At 42.1% G+C, this 17,207-nt stretch overlaps 1 protein-coding gene across 1 annotated transcript in view; it reads left to right on the forward strand.

Annotated features, from left to right (window-relative positions):
* rdm1 (RAD52 motif containing 1) overlaps positions 1–6,938 on the forward strand; it is a 28,841-nt gene extending 21,903 nt beyond the window's left edge. The window contains exons 5-7 of the mRNA XM_078529774.1: positions 74–172; positions 6,375–6,460; positions 6,702–6,938. Of these exons, the coding sequence (XP_078385900.1) occupies positions 74–172; positions 6,375–6,460; positions 6,702–6,803 (287 nt within the window). The 3' untranslated portion in view covers positions 6,804–6,938. The remainder of the gene's footprint in view (positions 1–73; positions 173–6,374; positions 6,461–6,701) is intronic.
* Positions 6,939–17,207: the final 10,269 nt, after the last annotated feature.

The raw sequence follows: 17,207 nt of genomic DNA on the forward strand, positions 1-17,207 counted from the left end.
TGCAGCAAAATATTGTTGATAAAATATTTCTGATCAACTGAACACTCAATGAAAATCTCTTATTTTGTTGTAGATCCACTGAATTTTGCCTTGAAACTTGGAAGAGCTCAAAAGGCTGCAACACAGAAAGCTTTATCGGATGCATTCCAGAAGATCCTTCTTGTCGTCCTGGGTAAAGTTGTAATTCCCAAATTTTTAGCTTTTCAGGAGTAGCAATATAGAACAGATTTTATTGAAAATGACTGAGTACGCTTGGAACAGGAGAAATACTGAATGATATAAATTCTAGCAACTCTGAGGGAAGATTTACTTTGAAACAGCTATTCTGTAAGCGCAAGAATAAAATTAAAAGCTGTTCAAGTGCTGCATTTTAAGACCATAAGACGTAAGAGCAGAAGTAGGCCATTCAGCCCATCGAGTCTGCTCTGCCATTCAATGAGATCATGGCTGACCTGATAATCCTCAACTCCACTTTCCTGCCTTTTCCCCATAACCCTTGATTCCCTTACTGATTAAAAATCTATCTCAACCTTGAATATACTTAATGACTCAGCCTCTACAGCCCTCTGCAGTAAAGAGTTCCACGGATTGACTACCCTTTGAGAGAAGAAATTCTCCCTCATCTCTGTCTTAAATGGGTGACCCCTTACTCTGAGATTATGCCCTCTGGTCCTAGACTCTCCCACAAGGGGAAACAACCTTTCAACATCTACCCTGCTAAGCCCCCTAAGAATCTTATATGTTTCAATAAGGTCACCTCTCATTCTTCTAAACTCTAATGAGTATAGCCCAACCTACTAAACCCCTCCTCATGAGAAAATCCCTCCATACTCGGGATCAACCTAGTGAACCTTCTCTAGACTGCCTCCAATGCCAGTATATCTTTCCTTAGATAAGGGGACCAAAATTGTTCACAGTATTCTAGGTGCGGTCTAACAAGTGCCTTGTAAAGTTTTAGCAAGACTTCCCTATTTTTATACTCCATTCCCTTTGAAATAAAGGCCAACATTCCATTTGCCTTCCCTATTACCTGTTGAACTTGTATGTTAGCTTTATGGGATTCCTTCACAAGAACTCCCAAATCCCTCTGTGCTGCAGCCTTCTGCAGTCTTTCTCCATTTAAATAATATTCAGCTCCTCTATTCTTCCTGCCAAAGTGCATAACCTCACATTTTCCCACGTTATATTCCATCTGCCAAGTTTTTGCCCACTCACTTAATCCCTCTGTAGACTCCTTGTGTCATCCTCACCACTTGCCTTCCCACTTATTTTTGTGTCATCCGCAAACTTGGCAATAGTACTTTCACTTCCCTCATCTAAGTCATTAATATATATTGTAAATAATTGAGGGCCTAGCTCCTTTAAGTATATAAAAAGGAAGAGAGAGGCCAAAGGGAACATAGGCCCCTTAGAGAATGAGGCTGGGGAAATAATAATGGGGAACCAGGAAATGGCAGAGGAGTTGAATAAATGCTTTGCTTCAGTCTTCATGGTAGAAGATACTAATAGCATTCCAAAAATACTAAATAATCAAGGGGCAAAAGGGGGAGAGGAAATAAATACAATAACTATCACTAGAGAAAAAGTACTAGGGAAACTAATGGGTCTAAAGGCTGATAAGTCTCCTGGACCTGACGGGTTGCATCCTAGGGTATTAAAGAAAGTAGCTACAGAGATAGTGGATGCACTGGTCGTAATCTTAGAAGAATCCTTAGATCCTGGAAAAGTCCCAGAGGATTGGAGAACGGCAGTGTAACACCCTTATTCAAAAAAGGTGGGAGACAAAAAACAGGTCAGTTAGCTTAACATCTGTCACTGGGAAAATGTTGGAGTCTATTATAAAGGACGTAATAGCAGAGCATTTAGAAATACACAATCTAATCAAGCAGAGTGAGCATGGCTTCGTGAAGGGGAAATCATGCCTAACAAATTTATTAGAATTCCTTGAAGAGGTAACAAGCAGGATAGATAAAGGGGAACCAGTAGATGTAATATATTTGGATTTCCAAAAGGCATTCGATAAGGTACTGCACATAAGCTACTTAATAAGATAAGAGCCCATGGTGTTAGGGGTAGTATATTAGCATGGATAGAGGATTGGCTAACTAATAGAAGACAGAGAGTTGGGATAAGGGGGACATTTTCGGGATGGCAACTTGTACCTAGTGGAGTGCCACAGGGATCAGTGCTGGGGCCTCAATTATTTACAATATATATTAATGACTTAGATGAGGGAAGTGAATGTACTATCGCCAAGTTTGCAGATGACACAAAAATAGGTGGGGAGGCAAGTGTTGAGGATGACACAAGGATTCTACAGAGGGATTAAGTGAGTGGGCAAAAACTTGGCAGATGGAATATAATGTGGGAAACTGTGAGGTAATGCACTTTGGCAGGAGGAATAGAGGAGCTGAATATTATTTAAATGGAGAAAGATTGCAGAAGGCTGCCGCACAGAGGGATTTGGGAGTCTTTGTGCAGGAATTCCAAAAAGCTGTCCGTTTTTATATTACTTGCTAGTTTACCCTCAATTTATTTTCTCCCTCTTTATTATTTTTGGTCATCTTTTGTTGGGTTTTAAACTTTTCCAATCCTCTGGCTTACCACTAATCTTTGCCACATTGTATGTTTTTCCCTTCAATTTGATACTGTCCTTAACTTCCTTGGTTAACCATGATTGATTTATCCCCTTCCTTGAATCCTTCTTCCTCACTGGGATATGTCTTTGTTGAGAGTCATGAACTATTTTCATAAACGTCTGCCATTGTTCATCAATCGTCCTTTCTGCTAAACTGCTTTCCCAGTCCACTCCAGCCAACTCTGCCCTCATTCCATTGTAATATATTAATGAGTTACAGATACACAAATATTTTCTAAGTTATCAGCATGGATGACTAACTCACTGCCGAAGTTGAGCACTACTTAAAGCATGGTTGATATCCAGATAATTGTGGGTGCACTTTGAGTACAGAAATGTAACCTTAGAGCTTTTATTCCATTCTTCCGAGATAGATAGGTTCTTGATCGGTATGGGGATCAAAGGTTATGGGGAGAAGGCGGGAGAATGGGATTGAGAAACTTATCAGCCATGATCGAATGGTGGAGCAGACTCGGTGGGCCGAATGGCCTAATTTCTGCTCCTATGTCTTATGGTCTTATGGTCTTCTCTCCAGCTGACTTCATATTGGCATGAACAACTGGTATTCCTGTCCAAGTTCATTTTTCATTTCTGAACTTAGATGGTTGAAGCCCTGCCATTTTCTGTGAACTCCAGAGGGCATCACAATTGAACCCAATACCCATTTGTGCACTTTTTCCAAGGCTTGCTGAACACTGGTGATGATTTTCACTTCCTAATCCAAGACCCTGGAGTCAAGTAGTATGCTTGGTGAGTTCTAGTAGCACAGTAAAGACCTTGCATCTAGCCTGGTACCTGCCTGTCTCAACCAACTGAGCCATTGGGAAACCTCTGCAATTCACATGCTTGAGGGCCAGATTACACAGGCTATGCCATTCTTTATTTTATTCATTCACGGGATGTGTGTGTTGCTGGCAAGGCCAGCATTTGTTGCCCATTCCTAATTGCCCTTGAGAAGGTGGTGGTGAATGTTGTCTTGAAACAACTGACTGGGTTGCCAAGCCATTTCACAGGCAGTTCAGAGTAAACCACATAGTTGTGGGTCTGTAGTCACATATAAACCAGACCAGGTAAGAACAGATTTCCTTTCCTAAAGGTCATGAGTGAGCCAGATGGGTTATTTATGAAAATCAATAGTCACATGGTCACTACATTACTCCAGGCATTTTGTCTATTAGTCCACTAACATAACCTCAGTGCTATTGTTCCCTACTAACACCTGTCAAGCAAATTTTTAACAATCTCCTTTGAGTCAGTCTTTTCAATTGCTCCTTTTGGCCTCCATCCTCCTCCCCCAGAAGCATATATAGAAATTGCTCACCACTAACTCCAGTGCTGAAAGGGACATAATTCATAAAGGTCATTTTTGATTTGGCATTCAAGGCAAAGCTTACATATTGCCATCAGGGACCAATGTAAGCTTTACATAGCAACTATTTAAGGAAACTGGAATGACCCTGTTGTAGACAATCATTTTTTTAAAGAACAGATTGTTTTACTGCACAACTTCATTGTATCTCCTACACGATGGGGTTAGGGGGACTGGATCTCCAAGTCCAAGGCACGTGATGCATTCTTCTTTGAATAGGTTTTTAATTGTAATTCTACAAAAAATTTCAGAACCTTATATGATTGGTTGTATTGAAGGCGTGACTCAGAACATAATGGGCTGGAAAGTTTATTACCTTGGTGCCCTGGGGAAAGAACGAAGCAGGTCTTATTACTACAGATGTTTTTACCAGAGCAGTAGATTTGGGCTCAATCTGAACCATTGCTTGAAACTAAGGCTGTGTCCTTTTATGCAATTTATTGAAATGCCGCTGAAAGGTGTTGCTTTCAAATAGCAGACAAATGATAGCAGTAGAAAGTTCTACTGAAGCAGTCCATGCTCACGAGCAGCAAGACCTGGGCAATGCTCAGGCTTGGGCTGATCAGTAACATTCATGCTATATAAGTGCCAGGCAATAATCATCTCCAACAAGAGAGAATTTTATCCATATTCCCTAGATGTTCAACAGAATTGTCATTGTTGAACTCCCACTTTCAACATTCTGGGATTACCACTGACTAGATCAGAAGTTGGGAATTCTCTGGGGAGTAACTTACCTCTTGAATCCTCAAAACTAATCCACCACCTACAAGGCACAAATCAGGAGTTGATAGAATACTCTCCACTTGCCTGGATAAGTGCAGCTCCAGCAACGCTCGAGAAGCTCAACACCGTTCAAGAGAAAGAAGCTCATTTAATCGGCACCCCCATCTTCCACCTTAAACATTCACTCTTTCCACCAGTGCACAGTGGCAGCATCGTGTAACATCTACAAACTGCACTGCAGCAACTTACCAAGCCTCCTATGACAGCACCTTCCAAACCCTGACCTCTTCTGCCTAGAAAGATAAGGGCAGCAGACACCTGGGAATACTGTCACCTGCAAGCTCGCCTCCAGGTCATACACCATCCTGACTTGGAACTATCGCCTGAATTTTTCGGTTGTCAGCCACGTGCGATCGGTGGGCTGGGGAGCGAATGGGAAATGGGCCACCGGCCGCGATCGACCCCCGACTGTGATTTCACGCTGGCTGTCCAATTAACGGCCAGCCAGTGTGAAATGCTCAGCGCTGCCAGGGTGGGGAGGGAAGAGGGCGGGCGCCGACATAACTGAGGGTGTGGGTGGGCGCTTCGAGAGAGCACTCTGAAGGCAGACAGCTGCCGCAGGGAGCTGCAGACCTCCACAGACTAAAGGGCACTACAGAAATGCTGCAAAATAAATCCAAGCACAATCAATCACCTGAAAGTATACTGCATAAAAAAACAGTACCAGATATCTGTTTATTTCCCCACGGAGATTTCATCCCACCCTGAATCAAGGTTTGAGCAAAAATGTGAATGCCACCTGGGAGAATGGCCTGTCTGCCAACCGTAAATGTGGACAGGCCATGTAAAATCGCTGTTGATTGCACCGTTAATGGGCTTAATTACCCACCTAATTGTTGGCGGGCACGTTTCCGACTGCTGTGCGCACCCGCCGAGCAAAAACCCGCCGCCGGGACACTCGCCCGACGTCATCTCGCGCTATTTCATGTCTATTTGGGTTGGGTGCGTGCTCGTCGACGGGACGTAAAATTCTGGCTCATATATGTTCCTTCACTCTGGCTGGGTCAAAATACTAGAACTACTTTCTAAAAGCACTAAGTGTACCTACACCACATGGACTACCTCACTGTTGAAGAAAGCAGCTCAGCGCCACCTTCCCAAGGGCAATTCGGAATGGGCAATAAATGCTAGCTTTGCCAGCAATGCTCACATCTCTTAACTGAATGAAACAAAATCATGTATGATTAATGCAGATTCAATGCAAGCATGTAAATTTCCTGTAAGTGGAAATTATCTCAAGCTATAGAAGGTACGTGGAAATTTTGGGGGCTAGTGATGCTAGTCTCCGTGGTCTCCTAGAACAAGCTTGGTTGCCTTTGGGGGTTGGAGAAGTATTTCCAAAAGGTTCCTTTTCCCACATTGTCCTAAGTTATTTCTGATTGCATGACATTGATGGGTAGGAATGAGGTTGATAGTGCAACCTTCACAAATCATGTTTCTATGGGATAGGCTTGAATGGAATAGCTAGTCTTGCCCTTAATTTTCTTGCATTCGTATGAATCCTATGTTTGAGATGCTGTTTATAATTTGCCAGCAGCTGTATGAGTGAAGATTTATTTTTCCCCTCTCTGTTCCTTGTAGGGAATGGGAAGGTATCTCTGCAATGGAGTTCTGAACAGGATGAAACTGATTGTTTCACAGAGGAGGAACTTCAAACACAACTGCAGGTATAATTATTGGGTAGATCAATATGGGAAAGCCTCTATGGGAATTGGAAAAGGTGTTCCTTTTATCCAAATAGGATAAAGTACCTTTGTTATATGCAAAGTTATTTTTGCTTTGATTATTGTGTCTCTACTCTTTCTCTTTTAAAACCATTGCAATCAGTTGCGTATAATATTCTGTTTACATCTAATTATTTTTAGCAATAAACTTGGGTAAAACTCTTGGATTTGTTTTTCTTCACAGGTAAATGACATTTCATGGAGTCAGTTTGAACATGAGGGACAAGAAGAAATTCTTTCTGATCTCAGTTTTAATACAGAGACTGTAGAAGGAATTGAAACGTGAAGAAACCAAAGCCCCTATGTACTTCTGAGGTCATTGGAGGACAAGTGCATTCTAGTGATACTCTGGAATCAACATTGTGTTAATTTTGTGTAAATAGTGATCTAAAATAGAAAAATGCTTTTGAAAAATTGGAAACACTGATTCTCATTAATGATCTGACAACGTATTGTTAGAATTATGCTGAATACATTCATTCTACAAAGAATCTACCAATGAATGGCCAGGTAACCAATGTTGGGTTGCTGGATTATGCCAGTGGTGTTTAAGGCTCTTACCACAGCAATTGGTTATTGTATATATATATATATATATACATATATATAGGGGCCAGTTGGCTAGATTGCTGGTGTATGAATCAGATTAGTGCCAACAGCACAGGGTTCAGTCCCTGTTCTGGCTGAGGTAGATTCAGGGTCAGCCTCTTCACCCTACCTGTAGTAAAAATCAAAGCACTTTGCTGTGGTTTGGTAAATAATTGCCAAGGACCTGCCTGCAGGCAGAGAACTCGAGATTATTTGTAATTTGGATCTCTTGAGTTTGAAAAGTGAAATTTATCTACAAACACATTGAAGAACTTCTCACTGCAGCAAGTATTTGCTTTGTTGGAGCTCAGACTTTCCTGATAAACAGTGCTTTTAGAGGAACCTGTTGAATGGAATTGAAAATGCAATTTCTGGAAAATAACTTTTATGATGAAACTGATTCAAGTTTATTGTTCTGGTTGGTGTTTTACCATAACCAGGCATTGAAACTCCCATTTCCACCATGTTACTTTTTTAAAAGGCATCATACTTTTTAATTGGGTTATCATAACAGCTGCAGAAAAATTCAGAACTATCATCCAAGCCTAAATAAACAATTTGTTAACATTTTTAGGTAGCAGGTCTCACTTCAATGACAAATTTTTGAGAGACTTTGCCTTTCCAGAGCCATTTGCTCACCTTGCAAGCTCAGTGCAGAAATAGAGCACATCAAAGTTACCTAGCAGGACAGTGGCTATCCTGATCAGATCATTGTTCGCTGCATATTGCGCAAACTTGCACATGGGCCAAAGGCTGCCACTTCTTTAATTCAGTTACGGGATGTGGGCATCGCTAGCTAGACTAACATTTATTGCCTATCCCTAATTGCCTTTGAGAAGGTGGTGATGAACTGCTGCCTTGAATCGCTGCAGACCCTGTGGTGTAGGTACACCCACAGTGCTGTTAGGGAGGGAGCTCCAGGCTTTTGACCCAGCAACAGTGAAGGAACGGCGATATATTTCCAAGGATGGTGAGTGGCTTGGAAGGGAACTTCTAGGTAGTGGTGTTCCCATGTATCTGCTGCCCTTGTCCTTCTAGATGGTAGTATTCATCAATTTGGAAGGTGCTGTCTAGGGAGCCTTGGTGAGTTTATGCATTGCATCTTGTAGATGGTACACACTGCTGCCATTGTTCATCGTGGTGGAGGGAGTGAATGTTTGTGGAAGGGGTGCCAATCAAGCAGGCTGCTTTGTCCTGGATGGTGTCAAGCTTCTTGAGTGTTGTTAAAACTGCACTCATCCAGGCAAGTGGAGAGTATTCCATCACAGTGCTATCAGCAGTACCTGCCCAGCAATAACCTGCTCACTGACACTCAGTTTGGGTTCTGCCAGGATCACTCAGCTTCTGACCTCATTACAGCCTTGGTTCAAACATGGACAAAAGAGCTGAACTCCAGAGGGGAGGAGTGACTACCCTTAAAAAAAAATCATAATGTGGCTTGTTTTATTTACTTGTTTGCGGGATGTGGGTGTCGCTGGCTAGGCCAGCATTTATTGGCCCTCCGTAATTGCCCCTGAGTAGGTAGTGGTGAGCTGCCACCTTGAATCACCGCAGTCCATGTGCTGTAGGTAAACTCAAAGTGCTGTTAGGTAGGGAGTTCCAGGAGTTTGACCCAGCAACAGTGAAGAAACAGCACAATAGTTCCAAGACAAAATGGGGTGTGGCTTGGAGGGGAACTTCCAGGTGGTGCTGTTCCCATGCATCTGCTGCCCTTGCCCTTCTAGGTGGTAAAGGTCATGGGTTTGGAAGCTGCTGTTGAAAAAGCCATGGTGAGTTGCCGCAGTGCATCTTGTAGATGGTACACTGCATCGGTGGTGGAGGAAGTAAATATTTAAGGTGGTGAATGGGGTGCCAATCAAGTGGGCTGCTTTGCCCTGGATGGTGTTGAGTTTCTTGAGTCTTGGAGCCGCACTCATCCAGCAAGTGGAGGGTATTTCAACACACTGACTTGTGCCCAATAGATGGTGAACAGGCTTTGGGGAGTCAAGAGCTGAGTTACTCTCCACAGAATTTCCAGCCTTTGACTTGCTCTTGTAGCCACAGTGTAGCTGGTCCAGTTCAGTTACTGGTCAATGGTAACCCCCAGGATGTTGATGGTGGGGGATTCAGCAAGGTAATGTAATTGAATGTCAAGGGGAGATGCATGGATTCTCTTTTGTTGGAGATGGTTATTGTCTGGCACTTGCGTGGTATGAATGTTGTTTACCACTCATCAACCCGAGCCTGAATATTGTCCAGGTCTTGCTGCATATGGACATAGACTAATTCAGTACCTGAGGAGTCGTGAATGGTGCTGAACATTGTGCAATCATCTGCGACCATCCCCACTTCTGACCTTATGATGGAGGGAAGATCATTGATGAAGCAGATGAAAATGATTGTGCCTGGGACTGAGATGATTGACCTCCAACAACCACAACCATCTTCCTTTGTGCTAGGTATGACTCCAACCAGTGGAGAGTTTTCCCCCTGATTCCCATTGACTCCAGTTTTGTTAGGGCTTCTTGATGCCACACTTAGTCAAATGCTGCCTTGATGTCAAGTGCAGTCACACTCACCTCATCATTTACACTTGCTAGAAGCATCATTCATATGTAGGACCCATCCTCTGCAAACAAAAGAATATGTTCAAGCTTTGTCTTTTTTGAATTATCTGGAAGTATAGGGAGCCTATAGTTTCCTTTTGTTTTCTCCATGGCAACACCTCAGCCAACCAGAGTTGACTTGCCAACTAATCAGCAGCCCTTTTCTCTTGTGTTGTAAGTAGTTGTGATTGTTTGAAATCTGGCATTCTTGAGTTTGTCCTGATGAGTACAAGACAAAAAGCTTTGGTAACATGTCTCTCTTTTCAGCAATACTCTGCATTAAATTGTGTTTCAAAGAAGTTTTCCATGTTCTTTAAAAAAAATACCATTCACCTAGCCAAAGGAAACCCATTTTAACCCTAGCCTATCTGGTCCTCCAAACTTTAGCAACCACCATACTGGCAAACCACTACAGCAAAGATGTGTCTGGATTTCTTCAAAATCTGGGCATTCACTGAAAATTGCTACGCTGGGAGAAAAATCTATATCTGTTCTATGGGCAAAAATGAAGTGGAATGAGAGCAATAACTTTTGCCTGCACACTGTTTTTCCCAGAGTTCAAGAGTCACAGACTACACATTTATGCCACAAAAGTAGATCATTCAGCTCCTTGTGTCTATGCCAGCCGACAATGAATTATCCAGCCCAATTCAACTTTGCAGCTGTTGATCCATAACCCTGTATGTCACAACATTCCAAGTGCTTATCCAATTAACTTTCAAACGTGATGAAGGTTTCTGCCTCTACCACCCTATCAGGCACCCTTTCACCACTCTCTGGGTGAAAAAATATTCTCCTCAACTCCCCTCTAATACTTCTGCCAATTACTTTAAATCTATTCTCCCTGGTTATTAACCATCTGCATCAATGCACAAGCAATTGGTGAGCTCAAACAATGCCTCTTCTGCCTGAATAGTGCAACTTCAGGAAAGTTGGCTTGTTCTTCATCCACTGACACTGATCTTCCACATGAAAGTATGGGACAAGGGTTAGCTTTTGGAGTAAAGGGAGAGCAAAGAGAAGTGGATGATGAAAGCATCTTGGCTTCCAGAGAGTCTAGGATGGGATAAATGTTAGAAGGACCAAAGAGGATTAGGTGTTAAGAAAACCTGAACATCATTTCTTCCAGTATTGTTAGCTGCCATGGCCTCAACTCTGACCCCTGTCTGTGACAGACAACACGTGTTCTTTTGAGCAAATGAGAGGGTTTGCTGAGAGGCTTGATATCTTGAGTTGTATGTGACCTTGTTCTGCAAGATAAAGGGGAGTATGTTAGTCAGTGTCGTGTGGTGTTTAGAGAATTTGGGAGTAGGTTGAGGTCAGTATATTAGATGTGGGTTGTCTGTAAGGTAGGGTTGAAATAGGATGTGAGGAGTGAGTGGTTTCATGAAGTGTGGTGCAGTGATTGAATAAGAACAAAGGAATGTGGAGAAGAGGGGTCATGATTATGTAAGTGCTGGAGGTGTGAGCTGAGAGTAAGGAAACAGTATTCTCACCATGCTTAATCTAGTAAGACCACTGAACTTCTTACAGCATTGCTGACATGTCCTGGTATGATAATTCCTGGCATTTTCTTTCTCTGATATCTTTCCATTGCCAATGCAGCTGATGTCTGGAGAGCGTGCTGCTTACTGTGGGTAAGAGGAGTTCCATCTTCCTGACCACTATCTGTGTCTGGGTTTCAATGCAGCATCAGAGAACATCTGTGCTCTCTTGTCACATGTTTCAGCTAGATTCTGAACAACTGCTTTTGAATGGTTTTAAGGATAGGGACCAGAGATAAGTGGATGCTAAGTAGGACATGATTTTAGAGTTGCTGGGTTGTGAATGTCCTGCCAAGAAAGGAAACTGAGCCTCATTGTGTAAGAAATGAACGCAGAACAAAATGGAAAAGAAGGAAAACAGCATTAGGTATGTAAATTCCCAAAAGATTAAGAAAATGGTGGAATTACTGATATGTTAAGTACACAGGGGATCTTAATAGAATATGTTGTCTTTTTTTTTTAAATGTTAGCCTTGTGAATTACTATCAAACCTCCTTGTGAAACAAAATGTTTCATCCATATACCTACAGTTTCTATAATTGGCTGAATGTCCAAATCCATGGTGGCTTCATTCAACTGCTTGAAGAGATAGGCGTGTATGAGATGAAACGGACCATCTCTTGAGTAACGGAGGGGACACATTAAGCCAGCAGCAGGAACCCCCTTCCCCTTGAGTTGGGTTAAGGATTGGGGCAATTAAGGTTCTCCCCCAGCCCATTGCCTGGGATTCAATGCTGCTTGGTTTGTGAGCTCTCCTGCACTGTAAGGTTGACGCAAAGTGCAAGGCGGTGTTGTCACAATGGGATGGAACGCTCTGCCTAGCAACCGCCATCTGGTGACCGGGTAGACATCAATCGGAGCAGCGCCTGAGAGTGACTCGGGGGGGACATGGCATCAATGGTGTTAACGGCATCGGGGCCTACGGGGTTGAAACCCTCCTGCCAGGCCTCGGTGTGAGCGATCAACACGGGTGTCAAGGAGGGGCCGAGCTTCCCAGACACGGACGGGGAGGCCTGGGCTCGCTCACCGAGACTCAGGCCCTCCGATCTCCGAGGCGTCAAGGCTTCCCTCTGTGGTTCCAGGTTGCACTTTCATTGGGCCCAACGTCTCAAGCCTCAGTCAACAGGTGGCTTTACCTGGGCACAGAGGAACCACCACTGGGCTTTAAGACTTGGAAATTCTTTACTGGGTGCCAGATCCAGCACCTTATTTGCGATCAGATTCCAGGCATCCTGTTGTAAGTTCTTCCTTCTACATTCTGGACATCAAATTTCTGGGCATCGGGCACCGAGTGGCCCGGTCGCCCAGGTGTGGGTTCACCGATTAGGGTATAAAATATGGCAGTGGCCCATGTCGTAGTGGTACTGCTGCTTTATAGACATCTTTATATTGGTCTAATGCAAACCGCCACAGAGAACACAGAGTCCCAGAATGCCTCCTGCCCCATTTTGTGCACCTGTACCTCTTGGCTGCTATCCTGCATTGGGGCTGGGAAATGGCACCAGCTGGATAATGTGCCATTCATCAGAGGGTCATCATACATATTCAACACCCTGTAAGTATCAGAACAAGTCAACTGTATGCAGTGACAGTATTCCTGAGAATTATTATTTACATAATTTGTGTGTCCTAGGAATGAGTATTTCTTAGATTTCAAAAAGGTGACTACTAATTTAGCGGCAAGAGCAGTTTGAACTAATCAATAGTACTGGTTTGACCACCAGACTAAAATTTACTAATTGTCTAGATCTAAATAATGAAAGAAATTCTATTGAAAAATTGCTGTATTTTGGTGTTCAAACTCAAATCTACCCATAGGATGTCTTAGAACTGCCCGTATGATGAGGTGCCTCACAACACTGAAATCTCACATTTTAGACTGGGTTTCAGCTCACTCGTTAATTTGGAAACATTAATTTCTACCCGAGCTGAAGAAAAACACTGCTGGCTTGAAAGTAGTGTCAGTACTTTTGTCTCGCGGTGCAAATTTTTGTTTCTTTCTATCCTTTTTGCTCACAAGGGTAAGTTCTGATGAGAATATGGTATTTGTCCCTACAAGTCGCACCCTTCTCTCAGTTTCTTGAGATGTTGCAACCATTACCTTATCTAGAGGTCCATCCCAAGTATTGATCACTCTATATGAACAGTTCCTGATGTCATTCCTAGACTTTTCACATTTTAAAAAATAATTTCATACATGAAGTAGTGGTAACAGTCCTGCCTTTGAATCAGAAATTTGTGGGTTCGGGTCCCATTTCATGATTTGAGCATATAATCTAGACTGGAGCTTCAGTGCGTACTGAGAGTGTGGGACTTTCAGACGTACTGTTTTTCAGAAGTAAAGTCAAGGCCTTGTGTTCCCTGATGTGCATGGTGCCATTTTGAAGAAGAGATTGTAAGTTGTCCCTGTGTTCTGGCCAGTTGTTATCCCTCAACCAACATCACTAAAAGCAGATTATCTAGCCATTATCACATTGCTGCCTGTCGACCCCTGCTCTACACATATTGGCTGCCACATTTGCTATATTACAATAGTGACTACATTTCAAAAGTACTTTATTGGCTGTAAAGCACTTTGGGATAATGTCCTGTGATCATGAAATGTGCTATATAAATTTGTTTCTTTTCCATTTGTCAGGTTTAACTTCAAGAAATATTTTAGATTAACATTTTCTACTCATACTATTTCTCTAATTGAATACTTTCGGGAAGCCCATTTAAATAACCATGCATAGACATTCCCTGTCCATTACTTCATTCATCTCTTCAAAAACTTCAAATAGGTTCTTCAGGCATGACCTACCCTTTACAAATCCATGCTGGCTCTCTCTGATCAGCTGAAAATTTTCAAGGTTCTGTTGCTTAACCATTAGCCATAGACTATAGCAACTTCCCAACAGGCCTTAGGCTAAATGCTCCATAATTCCCTGGTTCATCTCTGCCACCTTTCTTAAATAACAGAATGATATGGACAATTTTCCAGCCAAAAGAATTTTGACATACTTTCACTCCAGTGGGGCCCGCCTATCCTCATTTACGTTATCAACACTTTACAGATTTTTCTTCAAACCTTGCAAACGATGTCAAATTCATTAAGTTTAGATGAGCCCCTTTCTTAATTGAATACAGAAGGAAGAAATTATTTATTATTTTAACTGTTTCCCTACTTTCAACTCCATTTACATCCTTTGTTTTTTATATTCATGGGATGTGTGAACTGGCAATGCCAGCATTTGTTGCCCTTGAGAAGGTGGTGGTGATCCATCTTCTTGAACCACTACAGTTCATGTGGAAGGAAATTCCAGTTTTTGTCCAGTGTTAGTGAACAGCTGGCTATGCAGTTCCTAGGCAGGGTGATGTATGACTTGGAGGGAACTTGCAGTTGATGGTGTCCACATGGGTATTCTGCCCCAATTCTTCGAGGCGGTAGAGGTTGCAAGTTTGAAGGATGCTGTTGAAGGAGGCTTGACAAATTGCTGCAGTGCATCCTGTGGATGATACAAACTGATGCTATTCTGCATCGGTGGTGGAGGGAGGAATTTTATGTTGGTAGATGGGGTGCCGATCAAGCAGGCTGCTTTGTTTTGGATGGTCTTGAGCTTCTTGCTCATTGGAGCTGCACTCATTCAGGCAACTGTAGAGTATTCTGTCATACGCCTGAGCTGTGCCTTGGAGATTGTGGACAGGTTTTGTGGAGTCAGGAGGGGAGTTACTTGTCACAGAATTCCCTGAGTCTACACTGCCTCTTTAGTCACAGTCTTTATATGGCTGCTCCAGTTAACTTTCTGGTCAATGGTAACTCTCCGGATGTTGATGGTGGGGGATTCAATGATGGTAATGTCATTGAACGTCAAGAAGAGATTCTCCTTTGGTCATTTGTCTGTTGTATTGGAATAATTTGTTACTGTTATGTTTGAATTGTACTGTTGTGATCAGTTCCAATTTCCTTTTGATCATGATTATTTTCTTTTACATTTTTTGAAGTTTTCTATGTTCTTTCCCATAGTTTTCTTTATCTTTCCCCTACATGGGTATCCGCTCTGACTCAAAGTCGGAAGGTCAAGTCCCACTCCAGAAATTTGAAAATCTAATCTAGGCTGACATTTTAATACAGTGCTGAGCAAGTGTTGCATTGTTAGAGGTGCAATTTTTCTATGAAACATTAAGCTGAGGCCCATTCTATGTTCTTAGATGAAAGGTTTCACTATTTAAAGAGTAGAAGATTTCTCTAGGTGTCCTGGCCAATATTTATCCATCAACTAACACCGCTAAAACAGATTATTTTGTCATATATCTTATTGCTGCTTGTGAGACTTTGCTGCATGCAAATTGGGTGCTTTGTTTCCCTCCCTTAAAATTGTGATTATGCTTCAAAGATATTTAGTTAGCAGTAAAGTGCTTTGGGATGTTTTGAGTTTTTGAAATGTGCTATAGACATGCAAATTCTTTCTGCATATCTTGTTTCTCTTTCTCATTTCATGTATTTTTAAAATTAATTCATCAGGGTTCCCTTTATTATACTATGCTTACTAGCTCTTTATTTACTGTACTTGCTCAGTAGTACTTGCTCAGTAGTATACCCTCAATTGAAATTTTCTTGAGCACTGCCCTGTAGTAGATTGGTTTAAACCCTTTTCTCATTCCTTGAAGTTGGTGCTTTTAAAGTTGTGCTTGAGCATTGGTTTGCATATTGATTTATGCCTGATCAGTACAAATACAAGTCCTCCCCATTGATCACACCAAGTTTAATAGTGTAAAGAGTGCTGTCATCTTGTGGTGCTATGATTTCAGTTTCTAAAATGCATTTTGCCATTGGCAATTAAATATGTTAGTCCTCAGGTCATCCCTAGCTCAGTGTGTCAGAGAATATATTAATAAACTCTGATACTCTGTTGCTTGGGCATTCCATGTTTATACCAGGTTGGTTGAAATTCTTCATTAGTAAAATCTTTTATATTGCACATACTTCCTTTATTCTTCATACAGTCATCTGTCATTTTTTAAAATTTTGAAACAATAGCATATGGCAAAGCCAGAGTTGTCTTTGTTCCATTCACATGACATTCAGCTTGTTAAAAACAGATCCTGTATTGGTCTCCCTCTGGGTATCATCCATTGCACTGTGCTTTTCTCCATCTCACTGCCCAACTCCTTCTCCATATTAAAGGTATATTTTTTTCAACATACATTATATGTTCAGCTAGAGTATTTTGTCTAATCCTGGGCACCACTCTTTAGGCCTTTGAGAAAGTGTAAAAGAGATTTATTGGAATTGTACCAGGGAGGAAGTATTTAAGTTTTGTAAAGAGACATGAAAAACTGGGAGCAAGGAAGGTTATGGGGAGATTTAATGGAGGTGTTCAAAATTATAAGGGATTTTGATAGAGGAGATAAGGGAGAAACTTTTTCCACTGGAAGAATGATCAGTAACCAGAAGACACAGATTTAAGATGATTGGCAAAGGAGCCAGGATGAAAATAAAGAGAACAAAAGCAAAATACCAAGATATTAGAAATCTAAAATAAAAAACAGAAAATGATGGAACTACTCAGCTGGTCTGGCAGCATCTGTGGAGAGAGAAACAGAGTTAACATTTCAGGTCAAGGACCTTTCTTCAGAACTACAGGCTGTGTTTGAGTGGGAGTGCTTGGAAGTTGGAAGAGTTGGTAAAATTGGCGAAGGTGAGAGGAAGTAGTGCTGCATGTGGAGAAGGCCCTGTGACTCCAAAGGTTCAAGTCAGATCACTGGCTCCCAGCTATGGGTGCTATAGTTGCATTCCCTGTTGGGCTGCAACATGAGATTGAGAGAGAGAGCAAAGGTAGCAAAGAAGAGGAAAAGCTGCTCATGGCCGGAGGACTCACAACAGGAGGCCTTACTCTTTTTGGGTTATACTTTTGGAGCACTTTTCTTACCACAGCCTAAGCCGGGAGCAGTGTGTGTGCTCACTCTGTTTTGTGAAGGAGATGCTCACAA

Source organism: Cetorhinus maximus, chromosome 25 (genome assembly GCF_964194155.1).
Source record: "Cetorhinus maximus chromosome 25, sCetMax3.hap1.1, whole genome shotgun sequence".
NCBI classification, from domain to species: Eukaryota; Metazoa; Chordata; class Chondrichthyes; order Lamniformes; family Cetorhinidae; genus Cetorhinus; species Cetorhinus maximus.